The sequence below is a fragment of the Furipterus horrens genome, unplaced genomic scaffold (genome assembly GCF_987537825.1).
Source record: "Furipterus horrens unplaced genomic scaffold, mFurHor1.1.pri manual_scaffold_4, whole genome shotgun sequence".
Classification (NCBI taxonomy): Eukaryota; Metazoa; Chordata; class Mammalia; order Chiroptera; family Furipteridae; genus Furipterus; species Furipterus horrens.
Genome location: NW_028327174.1, coordinates 175,653,174 through 175,670,484, shown reverse-complemented (window position 1 = coordinate 175,670,484; position 17,311 = coordinate 175,653,174). Strand labels below are relative to the sequence as shown.

Below are 17,311 nucleotides of genomic sequence, written 5' to 3'. Positions count from 1 at the left end.
CAGTCGTATTGACCTCAGGTGCTGAGGAGGCCCCCTCCACTTCTTAGACTGTGTGAAGGTAGGTGGGGCGGCAGCCAACTCACTTCCCAAGGTAGGTGCTCTCTGCCCTCAGTCTGTCTGTCTCTCATGAGCACTCCCTTACAGACATGTTTGGGTCCAGGGACCCACTGCACAGCCCAGACCTGACTCAGGTGAATTTCTTCTACTCCCATCCGGTCCCATGACCAATGTAAGCCTCAATTTCCCCATTGGCTCAAGTGTTATAGCTAGCTTGAGGTTTTACATTGGAGATTAATTTTTGTTGATGGTGTGAAGCATGGGTTAAGTTGGCTTTTTTCCTCTCTTGCACCTGAATGCTAGCTGAGTTCTCAGGCCACCAAGCAGAGCCATTGGAGAGCTGACAACTAGGGCATGGCCTTTCCCTCATCTGCTGTGGGGCGGCCCTGGGGGCTGGGAGCCACACCTGGTTCTCCACACTGTGCTTCTGGCGCTGCTGCTCCATCCGCTTCTCAAGCTCCAGCTCCTGCAGAGACAGCGCGCCCTGATGCGCCTCCCACAGCTGCACGGCCTCCTGGAAGTAGCTGAAGAGGTCCAAGCTCTGCCACTCTGCCCGCTTCGCTAGGGCCTCAAAGGATTTCTGCAGTGGCAGAACCCAGAAAAAGGGCCCTGAGTGCCAAGTGCTCCAGGGCAAGGGGGAGGGTTCCCCTTACTGGACTCCCTCACTCAACAGTGGAGGACTCATGTCCACAAGGCCTGGCAGTTACTCCCTGGGCACCGTCCCTCCAGGTCATCTTCTGGGCCTCCCCTTGGCTCATGACCCTTCGTCCTCTGGGACAGCATTTCTAGTCAACCCAAGGTCATACCCTGGGTCTGGCTTTCCCTGAAGTCTCATGTCTAGAACTGTCCCAGGTCCACTGAAGTCACTGACAGGAAGAAGATGGAGCTTGGGTTTGGAAGAAAGCGGAACAACCCTAGAAACCAGCCTGGGCATTCAGACGGTTACACCAATCTTGGCCTGGGACATCTTCCTCCCTGGAAGTTCCCTGACTCTCAGCATCTGAGCCAGACCCACACACTGCTCAATCCTCACCTTTCCCCCACCTTAAAGCACATGTGTCTTATGCTCTTATCAGTGTGTGTGCATGGGGGGGAGGGGGGGGTCAGCAACCTTGGCCTGCAGACTCAATGTGGCCCTCCATCCCTTTCTGTTTGGCCCTGCGAGCTAAGCACAGAATTTGTATGGTTAAATGGCTGGGGGGGGGGGGGTGGATAAAAAGAAGGTATTTCATGATGTGAAAGTTATCTAAAATTCAAATTTCAGTGCTTACAAAGACAATTTTATTGAAACACAGCCGCAGGCATTTGTTTCTGCATCGCCTTGGGCTGCCTTTGTGTGCTGATAGCAGAGTGAGAATTTGTTACAGAGCCTGAAATATTCACTGTGTGGTCCCTTGCAGAAAAAGTAGTTAACCCCACTCCAGAGTCTAAGCATCTTGGGGCAGGGGCTTCCTGCTCCCGTGGTCCTTCAGCACCCAGACTGGGCAAGGGCTCGGGGCCCACTCACGGCAGGAGACAGTTTCTGTGGAGCAGGTGTCAGTGCTGAGGTGGGGGGTGGGGCGGCTGGGAGCTGTGAGTGGGGGCTGGTGTGCCTGGCACACGGGGACTACTCTGAGGGGTTGGCCGTGATGCGGGAAAAGGACTTTCTTGTGACGGGAAAGCTGGAGGCCCCAGAATCCCGTTCTTCTCCCGGCCCAGCACCCCAGGTGACCCCACCCGGCTCCCCAGTTGCACGGGTCCCCAGACACGCACGTCCAAGGACTCCAGCTCCTCCTCCACCTTGCTCTGGAGTGCTCCCACCATATGGAAGAAGGTCGGGCTCACCACGCTCTCTGCCTCCTCCTCAGTGAAGGCTTTCCAGTCCAGCAGCTGCTCCTGGAGGGGGACAAGGCAGAGCCTGGCTTAGGGCTGCTGGGGGCTTCACCTGCCTGGCCCTCCCCCATGAGATCTGCCTCCATCCATCCCTGAGACCTTCAGGGGAAGCCCTCACAGCTGTGGAGATGGTCATCTTTGTGGTCTACCCACTGTGTCCAGGTGCTGTGTGCTGCCCCTCCTTGTCTCAGTGAAGCCCCTGGAGGTGTTCTCATTAGTCCCATTTTGACAGATGAGGAAACCGAGGCTCAGAGAAGTGAAGGAACTTGCTGGAGGCATACATCTGGCCCAGGATGGGGCCAGAATCTGAACTCAGAAGTGTTCTTCTGCAGACCCTACAGGCACAACCCGCCATCTTACATGGTCTCAGTGTTGCTGCAAGTCAGACAGGGCTTGCATTTCCTGTAACTGAACTATGCCGACTGGAAAGTGGGCTCTCTATATTAATAAAGCCTCGGTTGATGTATAAAATCTAAAATAACAGATCTCCCCCAAATTTAAAATCTGTTTGTGGTTGAATATTCCCAATGTTGGTGAATAGAAATGCCAAGTATCCTCTGTTGGGCTTCATGTGTACTTGGGGTACATAGCAACCTCAACAATTACGTGTCCCCTGCGTGTGCCAGACAAAGGGCAGTGAGGATGGGCATGAGGCATCAGCTCTCAGGGCCAAAGGGCCACGGGGCACTAGGGGGAGTCCTGGAAGCAGCGGGAAGGGAGGAGGGGGCTCTCAGAGGACACAGGTTTATCTCCCTTCTCTCCCTCCAGGCTTTACTTCTGAGGTCTGCTGCCCCTGCGGAGCTGGCTGAGAGGGACGTGGCTGTCCCTATGGCCACAGAGCCGATGGGCAGAGCCCTGTGGGCTTGGGCAGCCCCTGGGCCTTTTGCAAACCTGGTCTTCCCATCTCCAGCTGGGGCTGGTGACACCCCCTCTACACAACCTTGTAGGATTCAGTGACGTGTGCAGGGGGTGGCCCAGGTGCAGAAACGACAGCACCTGGACTGTGTGTCACACCATAAAGCACTCTGCTCACTTCGGTCTTGGTGGCCAAGCAAAAGCTGGACAGACATGTGAGAGGTGGAGTAGCAGGAGCTTCTGGGGGGTGGGAAGTGGGGTGCTCAGAGCTCGGGGACTCCTACTGCCACAGCTGGTAGATTAGACTATCTTCAGAATGACTGGGCTTGTTTGGGTTTTTTTTTTCCATCTAAATAGTTTTACTGAGACAGAGAGGAGAGGACATTTTGACAAAATATCTCCTGTACCCCAAAAAGCCAGGCGTTGTCATTGAGTGGCTCTGTGGGCGACGCCATGGGCTCACCCTCTAACAGAGGTGGGCAGGGTAGAGAGAAAAGTTGGGTGTGATGGCAGCGACAGCACTATCCATAAAAGTGAAACACTGGCAATTACCCCAGGATACAGCCAACCCCACGGAATAAATCACGTGATACAGAGCGTCAAGGGTGAAGTCTGAGGCAATCAGCGAGTGTATGACTTTGTGAGATCAGGAAGGCTCCCTGGAGGTGGGAGTAACTAGAGAGGGCCAGGGTCCAGGCAGAGGAAAGAGCTTCAGAATACCCATAGCCAGCGTAGGCCTGGGGCACGTGAGAAAGGAAAGCAGGGGATCCAGGCTAGAGAGAGGCAGGGGCGGGCCAGGGAGGGGACATCAGGCCGAGCCCCATGTTCCTCTCCTCAGGCCTGCCAGGAGGGGTGGGACACCCACCTTGCACTTCTGCATGTGGGCCAGGCATTCCTGCCAGGTCTTCTCATACTGTAAGCGGAGCCGCATCATGCAGTCTATGTGGTAGGTATCTCCATGGGTGGAAACAAAACATGTCAGCTGCTCTTCCAGAAGGAAGAGGGAAGATCAAAAAGAGGAATTTCCTCTTCAGAAAGGGAGGTGTCTTCTGCCCAGTAAAGTGGCTGAATTGGGACCACTGATCTCACCAAAATTACCCTCGCTCTCCTGGAGAGGTCTTAGTGGTCCAGTCTGATGTGAGCCCTCAGAACCTATGCTTCCCTCACCCCATCCCTCATCCTGTTTCCCCTAGGAAGGACTTACCACCCCCTCTGAGTTCCTAACTCTCAGATAAATGATTGACAGACTGAAGATACTACAAAGCTGCTACTTGAACAGAGTTCTGGTGAAACCCAAGTGAAATCCCGCAAACTTCACTCACCAAGATGGTTATTCAGGGAGTTGAAAGAAGAATACCATTCAGCCAGCTGATCTTTGCTGTAATTGGGGGGTAGAAGGTCACTGGGGAAGGAAAATATGAAAAGTAAGCCACACTTGAATAAAACGTTCACTTATCAAAATTGGTAGCATCTTCAAGGAACGTGCTCCAGAGCACTATTTATATAAGTACTGAAAAAAACAAGTGACTGGTTGGGGACTTCCTGGTGCCAGGTACACGCCTCATGAAAATGCCTATTCATATTAATGAGTCTGTTACTTAGACAATAAACCCAAATTTTCCTAATAGGGAAAAACAAACAGCTTACATCGCTTGACCAAGGAAGCCACTTCTAGGAACCTAATCCGAGATAACACTATAAAATGCATACAAAGTTATGCATTAAGTCAGTTGCTTAACAGGACCATTTAGAAAAAACACAAACAGCCTTCATATCCAACAACAGAGAATTGTCTAAATAAAGGACAGTGAATCCTTTTGTGAAGTCATTAAAAATGTGTGGCAGATTGAAAAATGGCCAAATATCATTAGCTCCTCCCAGGAGAAGGTAGGGTCTAGTCCTCTTTCTGCAGCAAGCATATCATGTTCCTTGTTTCCACTCGGGCTGGAGCTCCCCATTGAGTGGGCCCAGGCAGCCAGCCCAGGGCCAGAGAGCCCAGAGATGATGGCCAAGTCGGGAGGATGTCTCAGGAGAAACACCAGTGCTGGGGACGGTGCCTGTCCCTGCTGTGGACCCCAGAGGCGCCCCTCCAAAGGGACCCATCCCCCTGTACCAGATGGTGCAGAGATGCTTCAGCCGCTTTCCCTGCAGGGTTTTCTGGTTCTTCAGCAGGCTCTCCAGCTCCTTCTTCACGGATGGCGGAGTCTGGATCCTCTCACTGGCCATGAACTCGCTGGTTGTCCAGATGTGTTGGCACCATGGAGAAAAGAAGAGGGCCAAGGTGGGCGGAAGAGAGGAGATGGAGCCCATGATAAGAATGTTCAGAACCCCAGCACGCTTACCCCATTCCCAGCCCCTTCCTCCCACCTTGGGCCTCCGGGACACTGAGAAAAGAAGGAAGGGTGTAGGGGAGAACCACCGAGGGACTGATAGTGAGGCCGTGGGGACCAGCAGATGCAGGTCCAGGTGAGGGTCCTGACTGCTGCCTGCCAGCTCTGTGACCTTGGGCAAGTCACCCCCTCCCCACTCTGAATCTCATTTCCTCTTCTGTACTGGGGCAAATCATGATAAAGACCCAGCAAGACATTGCAAGCAAAGCGCCCCTAGCACTATGCCAGAGTCATGGGACATGCCCAGCTCCTGCCATCGCTGCTGATGATTACTGGCATTTGTAACAGCCTCCCAGGCCCAAACCAGATGCTTTTCATGCAGCATCTCATTGACCATCCCTGAAACCCTGTCACGGGTACACCGTGGTGCCTGCTTTGCACAATGAGAGAAAGGCTCTAAATGTTCAAGTATTAGATCACGGTCACAAGGCACATACAGGAGGAGCCAGGTCTCAGCACACTTTCCTTCATCCTCACTGTCAGACCCTGATGCTCTCCATCTGGAAATACAGATGTGCACATGGGCCTCCCACCCCCAGGCCCACAGCACAGATGGACAGACACTCTTTGGTGTCCTCAGACAACTTGGCCCATGGTGTCCCTTTCTTTGCAAAAGAAAGCCTTGTTTGTTGGCCAAAAGGTCCAGGACCCTTGCATCAATATTAACAAAAGTGCCACATGGCAGAGGAAGCGTGGAGATGGGCCCTTTCTTCACCTTCCCTGCCATGGGTGAAATTTCCCATCAGAGGGTGGGAAGTGTCAAAGCTGAGGAAAGCCTTTGTTTTCGGCCCAGGGACTCAGGGCTACATGTAATAGTAAAGAGAGGTAAGTGGACAGATAACCAGACTAACATTTCCGAACAGTTAGTACTGCTCTCAGAAATCTACATCTGCAGTGTGGGTCTAAAAAAGCCTGGGAGAAAATATACCAAAATATCAGCTGTGCCTCTCACTGTGGTGAGAGATTAGCGGTGCTTTTAAGTTTCCTCTATATTCTTTTCTCTATTTCCACTTTTTAAGAAAACGAGCACATATTACTTTTACCACCAGAAAAACAACAGCATTGTAAAGTGACCACAGGAGGGAGGAAGAATGCCACCCTGCTGCCCACCAGCCGGCCAGGGGAGCCAGGGAAGAGCTGCGGGCAGTGTGGGCAGCCACAGACCTGAAGCTCTGCACCAGGGCCTCCTTCTTAAGAGCCTTCCAGGCATCGATCAGGCCCTGCCAGCGGCGGCGGTTCTCAAGCTCCTGCTTCAGCGTGGCCTCCATCAGGTTGACAGACAGCTGCGCAATGGCCCTCCGGTTGCCCAGCAGGGCGTGGTTTATGACCTGTGGTCACAGGCAGGCAGGCTCTAGATGGGTAGGTGGGCTCTCAAAGGTCAGAACAAGGCCCAGTTGGATAGGGGTGGTGGGAGGCTGGAGAGGAAACAGGGGGGGTCCAGGCGGGGGCCCAGTGCCGCCGTGGCTGAGCAGGGTGGTGGCGGTGTCTGAGGTGTACTGAGGGGGTCACTGGGCACTCAAAGAGGCTGCCTGGGACTCACTGGCCATGGACAGTGACCAGGGTCTTTCCCAAAGGCTTAACCATGAGCCATGACCATGTGAGCTTCAACCCAGCTCTGAAGCCACCTCAGACTGTCTGTTAAAGACACCGGTTTTGGTTCACTGGAGACTCCAGTGGGCTCTTGGTGCTGTTTCTTTTGTTTGTTTGTTTGTTTGTTTGTTTTGTTTTAAATAAATTTTCTCAAAAGCAGAATGCTCAGGTCATCAGTGACCAGTCACGTAGGGTGGCAATGAGAACCAAAGGCCAGAGCTGGGACATTCTTTGACCATCCTCCCAGTGGTTCTGTCCTGGCACCCTTAACATGGGAGTGGGAGGATTCCCCATTGTGTCACTGTTGTGCCATTTAGCATCCCAGCCCCCTTCAGTAAGAGCAGCCTCTCCCATTCCCCCAGTGCCTACAGCATCCAAAAATGCCCCTCTACATTTCCTAAATCCTCGAGGCACTTCCGGGGGGCAGGGGTGAGAACCTGCCAAGCACAATGGGAAGAGCTTCCTGCAACACTTGTCATTGGAGCCTGAGGTTTGCTGCCAACTCTACCTCCTAGCATAGCTAAGGACCTCCTGAATCTCCAATTCTGTAGCCATCGTATGAAGATTTTTACAGAATTGGGAACTTGTGAAATTAAATGAGATAAATGTACACAGAGCCATTAGAATTTGCTAGTTGTTCTAATGAGTGAAATAAACAAAGGCCACTCAGAGAGAAGAACGAAACCGGGACACTGCAAACTTGGACTCCCTGAATGGATCAGCAGGAGGACAGACAAGAACCAGCAGAAAGACTAGACAGAGCAGGCTGGAGTCATTCACGAGGGCACAAGCCACCCTGAGACAGTGACAGCTTCCAGATGATGCCTCCAGGTACAGCACCTGTTGTACTGCACGTGGTAGCTGAGATATGGCCCAGTAGGCTCTTGTAAAATCATCATAGCTCAAAATGAGGACTCCGAGCTAGGTACACTGGGATTAAGAAGGCAGGGAAGTATGAAATGTACTTCAGACAGATTTCTATTGGAAATACTTAACTAGGACTCTGGTTCTGAACCTAACTGGCCAACCTAAGTTACTTGGAAATTCGACCGATGAGAAGCCTATCATTCCTGAGACACCAGGCTCTGGGGCACCCTGGGGCCCTACCTCCTTCTTCGTGGGCTGATCCCTGCACATGAAAATCTCTCACCATGGCTTCTTTATTTATCAGCCTGTACACATCAGGCTGCATGAGGTAGGACGTTTTCTCTATGATTTCCACATATTTCTTCAATACGCTTTTCAGCTAGAAAGACAAGGTGCCATATTCAGTGACTCTCCTTTTTTCTGGAGAACTAAAAGGAAACAGATGGCACCTCATAAATCACATAAATGGAAATCACCAAGAGCCCCTCAGGAGGCCGACTCACTTTATCTGCCCGGGAGTACTCGAGTGAGTAGAGCGTCTCGTCCAGCACCTTAATCCCCTGCTTCTGGAGCCGGAACTTTTCGGCCACCTGGTCCCACAGCTCCAACAAGGTCTGTGCCGATAAGTTTGGGTCAGGCTGGGAGGACAGAGGGCAGGGAGGGAAGAAGAAGGACCAGGGTGGGGCAGGCCAGCCCACGAGGGGACCCCTACTTGGATACTGTAGTCTTCGAAGTTGTTGTCATTTTCCACCTCTTTGAAGAGACAGTTGATGTCTTCCTCAAACTCAGACAGCTGTTTTAAAAGACGTGCTCCTGGCTCCAAGATGAGCGGTTCCATTTCCTAGAAGAGGCCAGGAGGGCTATGGCAATAGTACGCACAGCCTCCTGGCAGCAGGAAGCTCCCCCACCCCTACCTCGCCCCGTACGGAGAAAGTGTCAGCCATGGTCCTTTCTCAAAAATCATAACCATTACCCAGACCTCAGAAGTTAAGGTTTACTAATTAGTTCACAGCTGGAGCTCAGGGACAGCCACGACTTAGGGCACATGCTGGTGCTGAGCTGAGACCTTGTCCTCAGATGCACTTGGTCCTCATCCCAGCCTGGGAAGTAGGCGCTGACATTTGGCGAGGCCCACAGTTGGGGCTCAACACACATTTATTAAAGAAGTGGTCAACCAAGAATTCCATGTTTCCTTCAGACAAGGAGACTAAGGCTCAGTTATGTTGTGTGAAACATAACACAAAGCCACAGAGCTCATGTGTGCCACAGAGCTCGTGTTCAGTTGGGACATATTAGGAGGGTGATGAGCTGGCTGGGGGAGCACCTTATCGATACTGTGGGTACAGGGCCAGCTCCAATAATCTAGGGGAACGGCATGACCCAGAGAAGACTCAGAGAGAAAGCAGTGACTGCGCTCTGTGGCTCAGACAGGACCCGGAAGAGCCAAGAAGAGTGTTGTTTGGGGAACATTCTGGAACCCGTGTGGCTAGGAATAAGGCCTCTGGAGAGGACCAGGGAGCCAAGCGAGGGCAGTGTCCAAGGCCCAGGCAGCATCAGGACATCAATAGAGGGTCAGACCGTTTGGCCCCTCATGCGTGAGACTGAGCAGAGAAATCAAAAGCTGGGCTTTGACATCAGACCCAGAGTCCAGTTCCCACTTGGCCCCTTACGTGCCAAGTCAGATAAGACTTTTCCGGCTCACCTATAAAATGGAAGGAATAACAGAACCTGACTTATAGCTCTATGATATAGTAAGCACTTGTAATGAGCTATGTATGCATACATGACTACTACGGTTCTGTCAACAGCATGGTGAGCCACTGGGAACCTCTGAGCTGGGGGGAAAGGGTGGGCGGGACCAATGAGTGACACACCTGCCTTGGGAATGGCCCGGGGACAGATGGGGAGGGAAAGCAAGGATTCTCACCATCCCAATCTGAGCAACCTCCTCCTTAAAACTGCCCAGAGTGCTCTCGTAGCCCCTCCTCTTGTAGTCTCCTTGAAGGGTGACAGTGCTGACCCTCTCCGGAACTGGGGGAGAGCAACAGCGGTGATGAGGCTGCGCTCAGAGCCCCAAGGCAAGTGGGCAGCACCCAAGAAAAGGCTGCAAGGCAGAAAGTGCTCTGGTTCAGGGGATGGATCCCCAAGCCAGGCCAGCAATGTCAGAGTCTTAAGGAAAAAGAAAAGAAGAAGGTGACCTCTGAGTGCTATAGGAAATGAAGTCTGGCCTATGCAGTTAAATGCTGGCAAAAAGTTTCAAAATGGGCCCTGACTGGTGTGGCTCAGTGGGTTGGATGTCATCCGCAAACCGAAAGGTCACCAGTTCCATTCCCGGAGTCAGGGCACCTGCCTGGGTTGAGGGCCAGGTCCCGGGATGGGGGTGTGCAAGAGGCAACTGATCGATGTTTCTCTTGCACACATTGATGTTTCCCTCCCTCTCTTTGAACCTCCCTTGCCCTCTGTCTAAAAGGAAATAAACCTTTAAAAAATAAAAAACTTCCAAAATGCTGTGTACTTAATGGGACCATTTATGTTTTAAAAGAAGTTTTATAGAAGGAAATACATACACAAATAAGAAAACCAATATTTGTATAGCACTTAATGGGTGCCACGTATTGTTCTAACCAGTTACTCACAGGCCTTATTTTACAAGTGAGAACTGTCAGACGTGGAGGTTAAAGAGCAAAGGCAGTCAGTGGCTGAGCAAGGATGTGGATGTGGGTCCTCTGCTCTGGCTCCTGACACCTCACTCTGCTCCGCTGTCCCCTGAACCTTTGCGGGAAGCTGGCCACCACGTGCATGATTTTGTGGCGGGTGGGCTCTCCTGGGAGGATAAGGGGCAGTACTGTAGAGGGGGGGCTTTTGCTTTATGCTTACCTCTTTCCTTTGTTTTTCTACAGTGATCATGTATTCGTTGTTTAATCATAGAGAAAAGAAGCCTCCATATTGGGATAAAGTCAACTAAGACAATGTAGTGAGCAATGTACTTTACAAACTGGTTTTCATCAGAAAATACTGGCAGTGCAGGCAGTCCCTCCCTCCTCCACCAGCTCCTTGCACTGGGATAAGAACCAGGACAGAGAGAGAAGGGATAAGAACCAGGACAGAGAGAGGAAGGGAGAAGGCCCAGGGGAGAGGGCCCAAGGGAGAAGGCTCATGGGAGAGGGCCCAGGGGAGCCTCACTGATGGTGTCCATGAGGCCCCGAACTTCACGGGCAGCGATGGTGCTCTCACTCTCTTGAGCTTTCTTCTTCTGGGTTGTTTTCTTTTCCCTGAGGAAGGAGTAGAAAAGAACAATAAAACCCCAACCCCCTCCCCCTTAGGGCAGCTCTGGCACGAGTGGGCATCTCTAGATGGTTTCCTGGACATTGCCAGTCACCCGGGCCACTGATTTCAGAGTGCCCTGAGGCTGTGCCAGCCTCCCTACACACTGCCTGGGCATCTGCTCCCAGCAGGCATCAGGGATCCTAGGATGAGTTTGGGGCCTGCCCTCCGGAGCTTACTTTTGATCTGCCTGCCAACCAATGTGGGTGGTGGGCAGGAACCATTTCCACATGTGGAAATTGAAGACCAGAGAGGAACAACCCACCCAGGAAAGCCAGATCGGTGCTAAGCATTCAGCATGCTCCGCAATGGCTCCTTTAGCAGTCCATCCATGAGGCAGTGGGGGTACTCCAGTGTCTGAGATGGGGAAAGGGCTTAGAGAAGCCCCTGTACGAAGCAGAACTGAGACTCTCAGATTCACGCATGTGACACCTAAGTCCATGGTGCTTGGGGTTTGGGTATAGGAGGAGAGAGTTGGGATCCCAGGACAAACTATCTCAACAGGGAGGACCACAGTAGAACAGCGTGACCTTAGCTTTGGAATAAATATCCCTGAATGCACCGTCCACACGTATCACAGAAATGCATAGTTCTCGGGGAGGCCCACCATTCCTCAGGGTGCCCGTGTATGTAGCACTTACGGGGCATTTCTTATGCAGTCCTCACTACAGACCAACCAGGGAGGGAGACTACAGGACCTGGGCTGCAGCGGATGGGGCCCGGACTGACGCTCCAGAGGCGGGTCTTTCAGCCTTGTCAGCCAAAGGCCTCTGGACTAAGGTGGCCTCACAGGAGCCCGAGGGCCCTGAGTACGGTGGCTGCTGGCAGCTCTGGCTTCTCTGCCACTTGCTCAGGGTTTACAATGGTGGTGATTTCCTTTCCCTGAGCTCCTCTCCACCCACCCAGAGGCCCCACCCTGCATGAATGGACACACAAGTTGATTGGTTTTGACTGGCTAAATTTTCAAGGGGACAAGGCACCCCAGAGAGATGCCAATGCTGAGTTAGGGACCCCAGTCATTTTGCGGGTGGCAGGGTCTGACAGGTTACAACCACATCTCTGTTCCCACCATAGGACACAGGGATCTGCACTCTGGATCGGTCTAGAGCTGAGCTGGCTTTGTCTATCTGTCACAGAAAGCCAGCACAGCACAATGCCAGAGCCCTTCCAAAAATGCTGTCCTGTAGGTGCTAAAAGGTCCTGACTGACGTTATATCTGGTTATCAGGATGACGGATGGTCCTAGGCTAAACCCTGGGGGAAGGGAGATCCTCGGGAGGCACTGGTAGACCCTGGACCTGGATGAGAACAGGTCAGTTAAGACGGGGCTGGGATCCCTGTGGGAGCCAGAGTCACAGCCAGGCTGCGAGACTGACCTCCTGGGATGGGGGGATTGGGGGAGGGGGGGGCATGGACAGGCCCCAGCTGTCTGTGCCTCTGAATCCCTGCATCAAGCCTCAGGACATGGGCTAGAGAATGCTGCCCTCTTGTCTGGGTTTGGGTGTCCGGTGGGTTTGCCCACCTGTAGTAAGTTAGGGGTGCCAAGGGTCAGAAGTCTTGAGGGAGCTTTCCCTGGGAAAAGCTGGTAAGATCAGGGCAGAGACCTGTACCAGCACTGGGTCAACCCCTGCTCCAAAGGGGGTGAAGGGGAAAACAATGGCTGGTAGAGGACTCACTTCCTGCCCCAGAGTCCCAGACCCCAGGGGGTTTATGATCTGCACAGAGCTTGATGAGCTGAAGGGAGGCCCACCTTCTGCTACATTCTTCCAAGCGCCCTGTGAGGAAGATGAAACCCTGGCATTCTGTTCCTTTCCTTTTTTCCTACTTGAGAAGTCAGAGCTAGGGAGCTAAGATGGCATGCTCAGGAATCTCAGGTTCAGCTTCTGAACTTGGAAGTTCAGAAGGAACTCCTGACCTCCCCACTCCAACCCTGCTGTTCCCGTCCCAGGAAATGGCACAGAGACCTAGGACTCACATGGCCCCTCTCCTGTAATCCAATTCATCACCTCGCCCATGGGCTCTGCCTCCAAAGTATATCTGAAGTGCCCTATTCTCCCTCTCCCAGTCCCACCAAGCTAATAGACTGCTCTGGCCTCCTGCCTGCCTCTTCCTGCAGCTCCCCAGATTCTGCACACAGCGCCCTGAAAACCTTAAAAATGCAAATGAGCTGCTCACTTTAGTAATGTCCAAAATACTGACTGTGGCCTGAAAGCCTCACCTAGCCTTACCTCCCTCTCCCCAGGTGCATTGACTTCTTTAGCCTCTGAAGTGGACCCAGCCCAGCCTGCTGCAAGCCTTGCCCCGTGATTCCCTTCCCTTACCCTCGGATCTCAGCTGAGGCCCCTCCTCAGAGAGCTTTCCTGTCCTGCCACCTGTCCCACCACCCCACCCTCCATGGCAGAGCCTTCCCATCTTTGGGGAGACCAGCTTAGTTATTTACTATAGGGGCCTCAAATTCCAGGAGGATGGGATCCCAGTGCCCAGGGCGTGGCCCTTGGAGGAAGTGAAGGAGAAGCAAACAATCCTCCAAAGTAGGTGCTATTAACTCCCCGGAACTTGATTCCTGCCTAGCACTCATCTTGTGTGAGCGCACTCTGAGGTTTTGAATGCTCTGATACAGCCCCTTGTGTGGCTGTGTGGCCTGGACAGCAGGACCTACCTATAGAGAACAGGGTTTTCTGTGATCCAGTCATTGGGCAGGCTGCGCATCCACTTTCGCTGCCGAGGAGACATCATCTCCCCCTCAGGAATATCCATCTTCTTCATCAAGGGCCTGCTGCTATTCTTTGGGGCCACGGACTGCTCCGCATCCCGCTTCCTGGAGGCCACCAGGGAGCGGACTAGCTGCACCTGATCCAGTTGAGGGGAAGGGTCAGAGCACAGACTCCCCATAACCTTCAGGCTAACTGTGCAGTCTTAGAAGGTCCAGTGGAAACCTGCCACCAGGAAGGCGCTTTGCAGGGCACACCTCCTACAGGAGGGTTCTCCAATCCCTGTAATAGCCATTCAACCACTTCCAGGAAGACATCTTTTAAGACCAAGTTGTTCATCCCAGCATTTTTCATCATCACAAGGAATTGAAAAAAATGGAACTGTCCAATAATAGGGGATTGATTGAGGGGACATTGTAGGTCTCTTTAGTGGAATGTTAGACATTTATTAAAAATGAGACTTAGAATTTTTTGTGTGTCAGAAAATGCTTATTATATACCATAGAACATATCAATAAAAAGCATACATTAAAAATTATAAACAAAATTATTAGTGTGACCTCAAAAATTTTAAATACATAGAAAAATGCCCAAACATTCTGGTTGGACAGGAGTCAGGAAAGCTCTCTGAAATGCACAGGAAATATGCCAAACATTGAGAATGTGGTACTGCTTCCAGGGAACAGGATCATGTAAGTAATTTGCTTGTTCGGTCTTTGTACTTTTATCATTTCTAAGCCTTCTATAGGGAGCATTATTTAAGGTTCAAAGTAGGATGCAAATCCCTTTTAAATAAGCAATACAGAACTTCAAAGGACGTGTTCCAATCTGTGTATTTCTTTTAAGATACCATTTTGTCTGTGTAGTCTTTTATAGATGACATGACAATTCTGACACCTACATGGTTGTCAGAAGGGTGTTACTTTAATACATTACAGGAAATCCTAGATCAACGAGGCAGACGTTAAATGTCATGAAGTACATGAATGCCCACTGACAGGGGAAAGGTCTGTGAGGTACTGTTAATAGGGAAAAACAGGTTTCAAAACAGTAGTATAGAATCAAACCCAGGTTTTGAACAGGAAAATTAGGAATGCTTTTATGCATAAGAAAAAGACCCAGAGCATCCAATAGTTAATTCTGGCTATTTCTGAGTAATTTAGAACTTTTAATTTACATTTTCTAATTTTCAACAATAGACAATCTAATTTTATATTTCTACATTTTAAGAACTAATAAGAATTATTTTTAAAATGAAAGCAATGTTCCAAGTCCTTATTTCATTAGATTCCCAGGCAAGGAAGACTTCATTCAGATGGAGGGAAGTTTGGACGGGAGGAGAGGAAAGTTTAGTGAGCAGAAAGAAGTTTGGGGAGCAGCAAGAGGGGGCACAAAAGGACAGGCCTACCTCAGCCTCGAAGATCTGTTGGTAGACTTTCCCGCTGGGAACCTGGGTCACCTTCCCCACTGAGGACATCCTGGCTGCTGGCTGGACGTCCCTGCCAAAGAAACAGTTGTCAGAGAATCACCTCTGGGACTTGCTCTCATTAAGACCAGAGGTTGAGACACAGGGCAAGTTCTCTACAGGGGACCTGACCCCACACATGGGGCGCGGGACTGGGGCCTCCACCCCTCTGCTCTGGGAGAAAGCATGGGCCCTTCTCCATCTTCAGAGTTTTTAAAGAAACAGAAGGGGGTGAAGAAGCAAAAAGATAAGTCTCAGGCTAGAACTGAACTCGCAGAGAAAACTGGCTCTCCCTGTCGTGCAGGCCGAAAATCCCAGAGAGACTTTTGGGTGAAGAATAACAAATGATTATTGTTTTATTCTTCATTCTCCCAAGCTCTTTTGGGCAAAGTCGGCGCCCCCATCGTGCCAGCTGGGATTTCAACCCGACCTTGAACCCCCTCACTGGGCGCTGAACACGGTCCCTCCACCCCAGTGGACACAGGGAAGGGGTTAAGGAAGGGAACAGCCCGACTCTAGCCATGCTAATTAGGCGCCTGCTGCATGCTGAGAAGATCCAGCAGGCTCCTCTCCCGCCCCATCCCACCCACCGCTCCCCTAGCCCACAGAGGAGCAGGGGCAGGCATCCATCCCTTCTGAGCCCCGCCAAGTGAAGGGAGGCTCAGAGCCCAGGGGAACGGCCTCACCCCAACTTCAGAAAGCACCACTCAAGTCAGCCAGGGTCTGCCCAGCCTCTACAGCAACAGGACTCTCTTTGTCTCCAAGGCAACGCGGAGGGGCGGGAGTCCCACTGGCCCCGCCCTCACTTCCTTTCCTCCGCAGGAGGGGGCGCCCTTAGCAATGGGAGCGCCCCGGGTGGTGTAGTGAAATTTTAGTCAACCCCCTCCCTCCAGGCCCTTTTCTCTCTCAACGGTGAGGACCTCAGGGCTGTCTTAAGGGTCCAGAGCAGCACACCGAATGCTCTGAAAACTAATGGGAGACAGCAGATGGAGCTCTGAGCCCTTAATTATGGTCAAGAAAACCCGTCCTGTCTTCTTGACCTTGGTTAAAACCAACCTCTGCTGGGAAGGAGCACAGAGAAGTGCTTAGCTGTAAGTGAGAAGTGGAAAGCATCTCTACAGGAGATCACCTCCTTTCTCGGTTTAGAAGAGGATGAAGGGCTCACAATTTTGGCCTCAGGGCTTGAATGGATTTATAATAGGCTAATGTGGATGATTCTTTGAGTTCCATTCACCCAGCCTAACTACTGCCACATAACTCCCTAAAATCCTACTCACAAGGGCCCTCACCAACTCTGCAGCCCCTGTGGAATCCAGCCCCCGGCCCCACGTCTGGTTCCCACCTGACCGTCCCTGCTTCAGCTCACACCTCACTCTTTCCTCTGTGCCCTGCCCCTGCCCTTCCTCCTCCTGCTCCTCTGCTGGCCTCTGTGTGTCTGCACATCCCAAAGCTGCCCGTACCTCCAGTCCACTACCAGTGACAAGTACCCTATTCACTCAGCCTGACCCCCCCATATCACCTTCCTCATCGCATCACAGCTCCTCTCCCTGAGTGTGCTTGTACATTGGCCGCTGTCAGATACTGGAGTTCAGAGCACCTGTTGAAGGCGTTTCCTGAAGGGCAGGTGTGCCTTGCCAACTTGTATTCAACTTGGATTGCCCTAAGCAGGGGCCTGTCCTCAGGAAGCCAAGACTGCTACTCCTGTCTTCACTGCATCTCCATGGGGAGGGGCCCCTGCCTGCACTAGTGATGGGTGGGACATCCCACTGGCTAGGCAGACAAATGGGCTGCCTAGCATTGGGTCTCCATTGGCTGGACCAGGGGCAGAAAAGTGTGCATTCTTCGACTCCCCCCTCTGCCCCTATACAGGCACTGCTAATCAATCACAGGATTTTCACCTGGGTGTCGAGTTGGCAATGACATATGCTCTCAATGGCTTTCAAGAGTCTGGGGAACTGATGGGATTCTTTCTGAATGGAAGTCAGAAGCTATGTAAAAGAGGAAATAAAGTATTACCTACCATGCTGTGCCCTGGTCATCCCTGACCCTGTAAGTCAGAGATGGCATCTCTGGAGTCCTCTTCCCGAGTAAAGACAGACTGCTGTGCAGGTGGAACGTCCTGAGGAGATGAAGCCTATGGCATGGCCTTGGGCCCCGCTTGGGGGTCATAGACCCCAGTGG

The 17,311-nt window shown here is 51.9% G+C and overlaps 1 protein-coding gene across 1 annotated transcript in view; it reads right to left on the bottom strand.

Annotated features, from left to right (window-relative positions):
• Positions 1-15,158, bottom strand: part of CCDC180 (coiled-coil domain containing 180) — a 49,208-nt gene extending 34,050 nt beyond the window's left edge. Inside the window, 13 exon segments of the mRNA XM_090275927.1 lie at positions 464-637; positions 1,810-1,932; positions 3,650-3,738; positions 4,107-4,186; positions 4,898-5,017; positions 6,339-6,502; positions 7,915-8,010; positions 8,135-8,245; positions 8,344-8,472; positions 9,559-9,662; positions 10,815-10,903; positions 13,614-13,804; positions 15,074-15,158. Coding sequence (XP_090132053.1) covers positions 464-637; positions 1,810-1,932; positions 3,650-3,738; positions 4,107-4,186; positions 4,898-5,017; positions 6,339-6,502; positions 7,915-8,010; positions 8,135-8,245; positions 8,344-8,472; positions 9,559-9,662; positions 10,815-10,903; positions 13,614-13,804; positions 15,074-15,142 — 1,539 coding nt within the window. The 5' untranslated portion in view covers positions 15,143-15,158.
• Between the last annotated feature and the right edge of the window lie 2,153 nt (positions 15,159-17,311).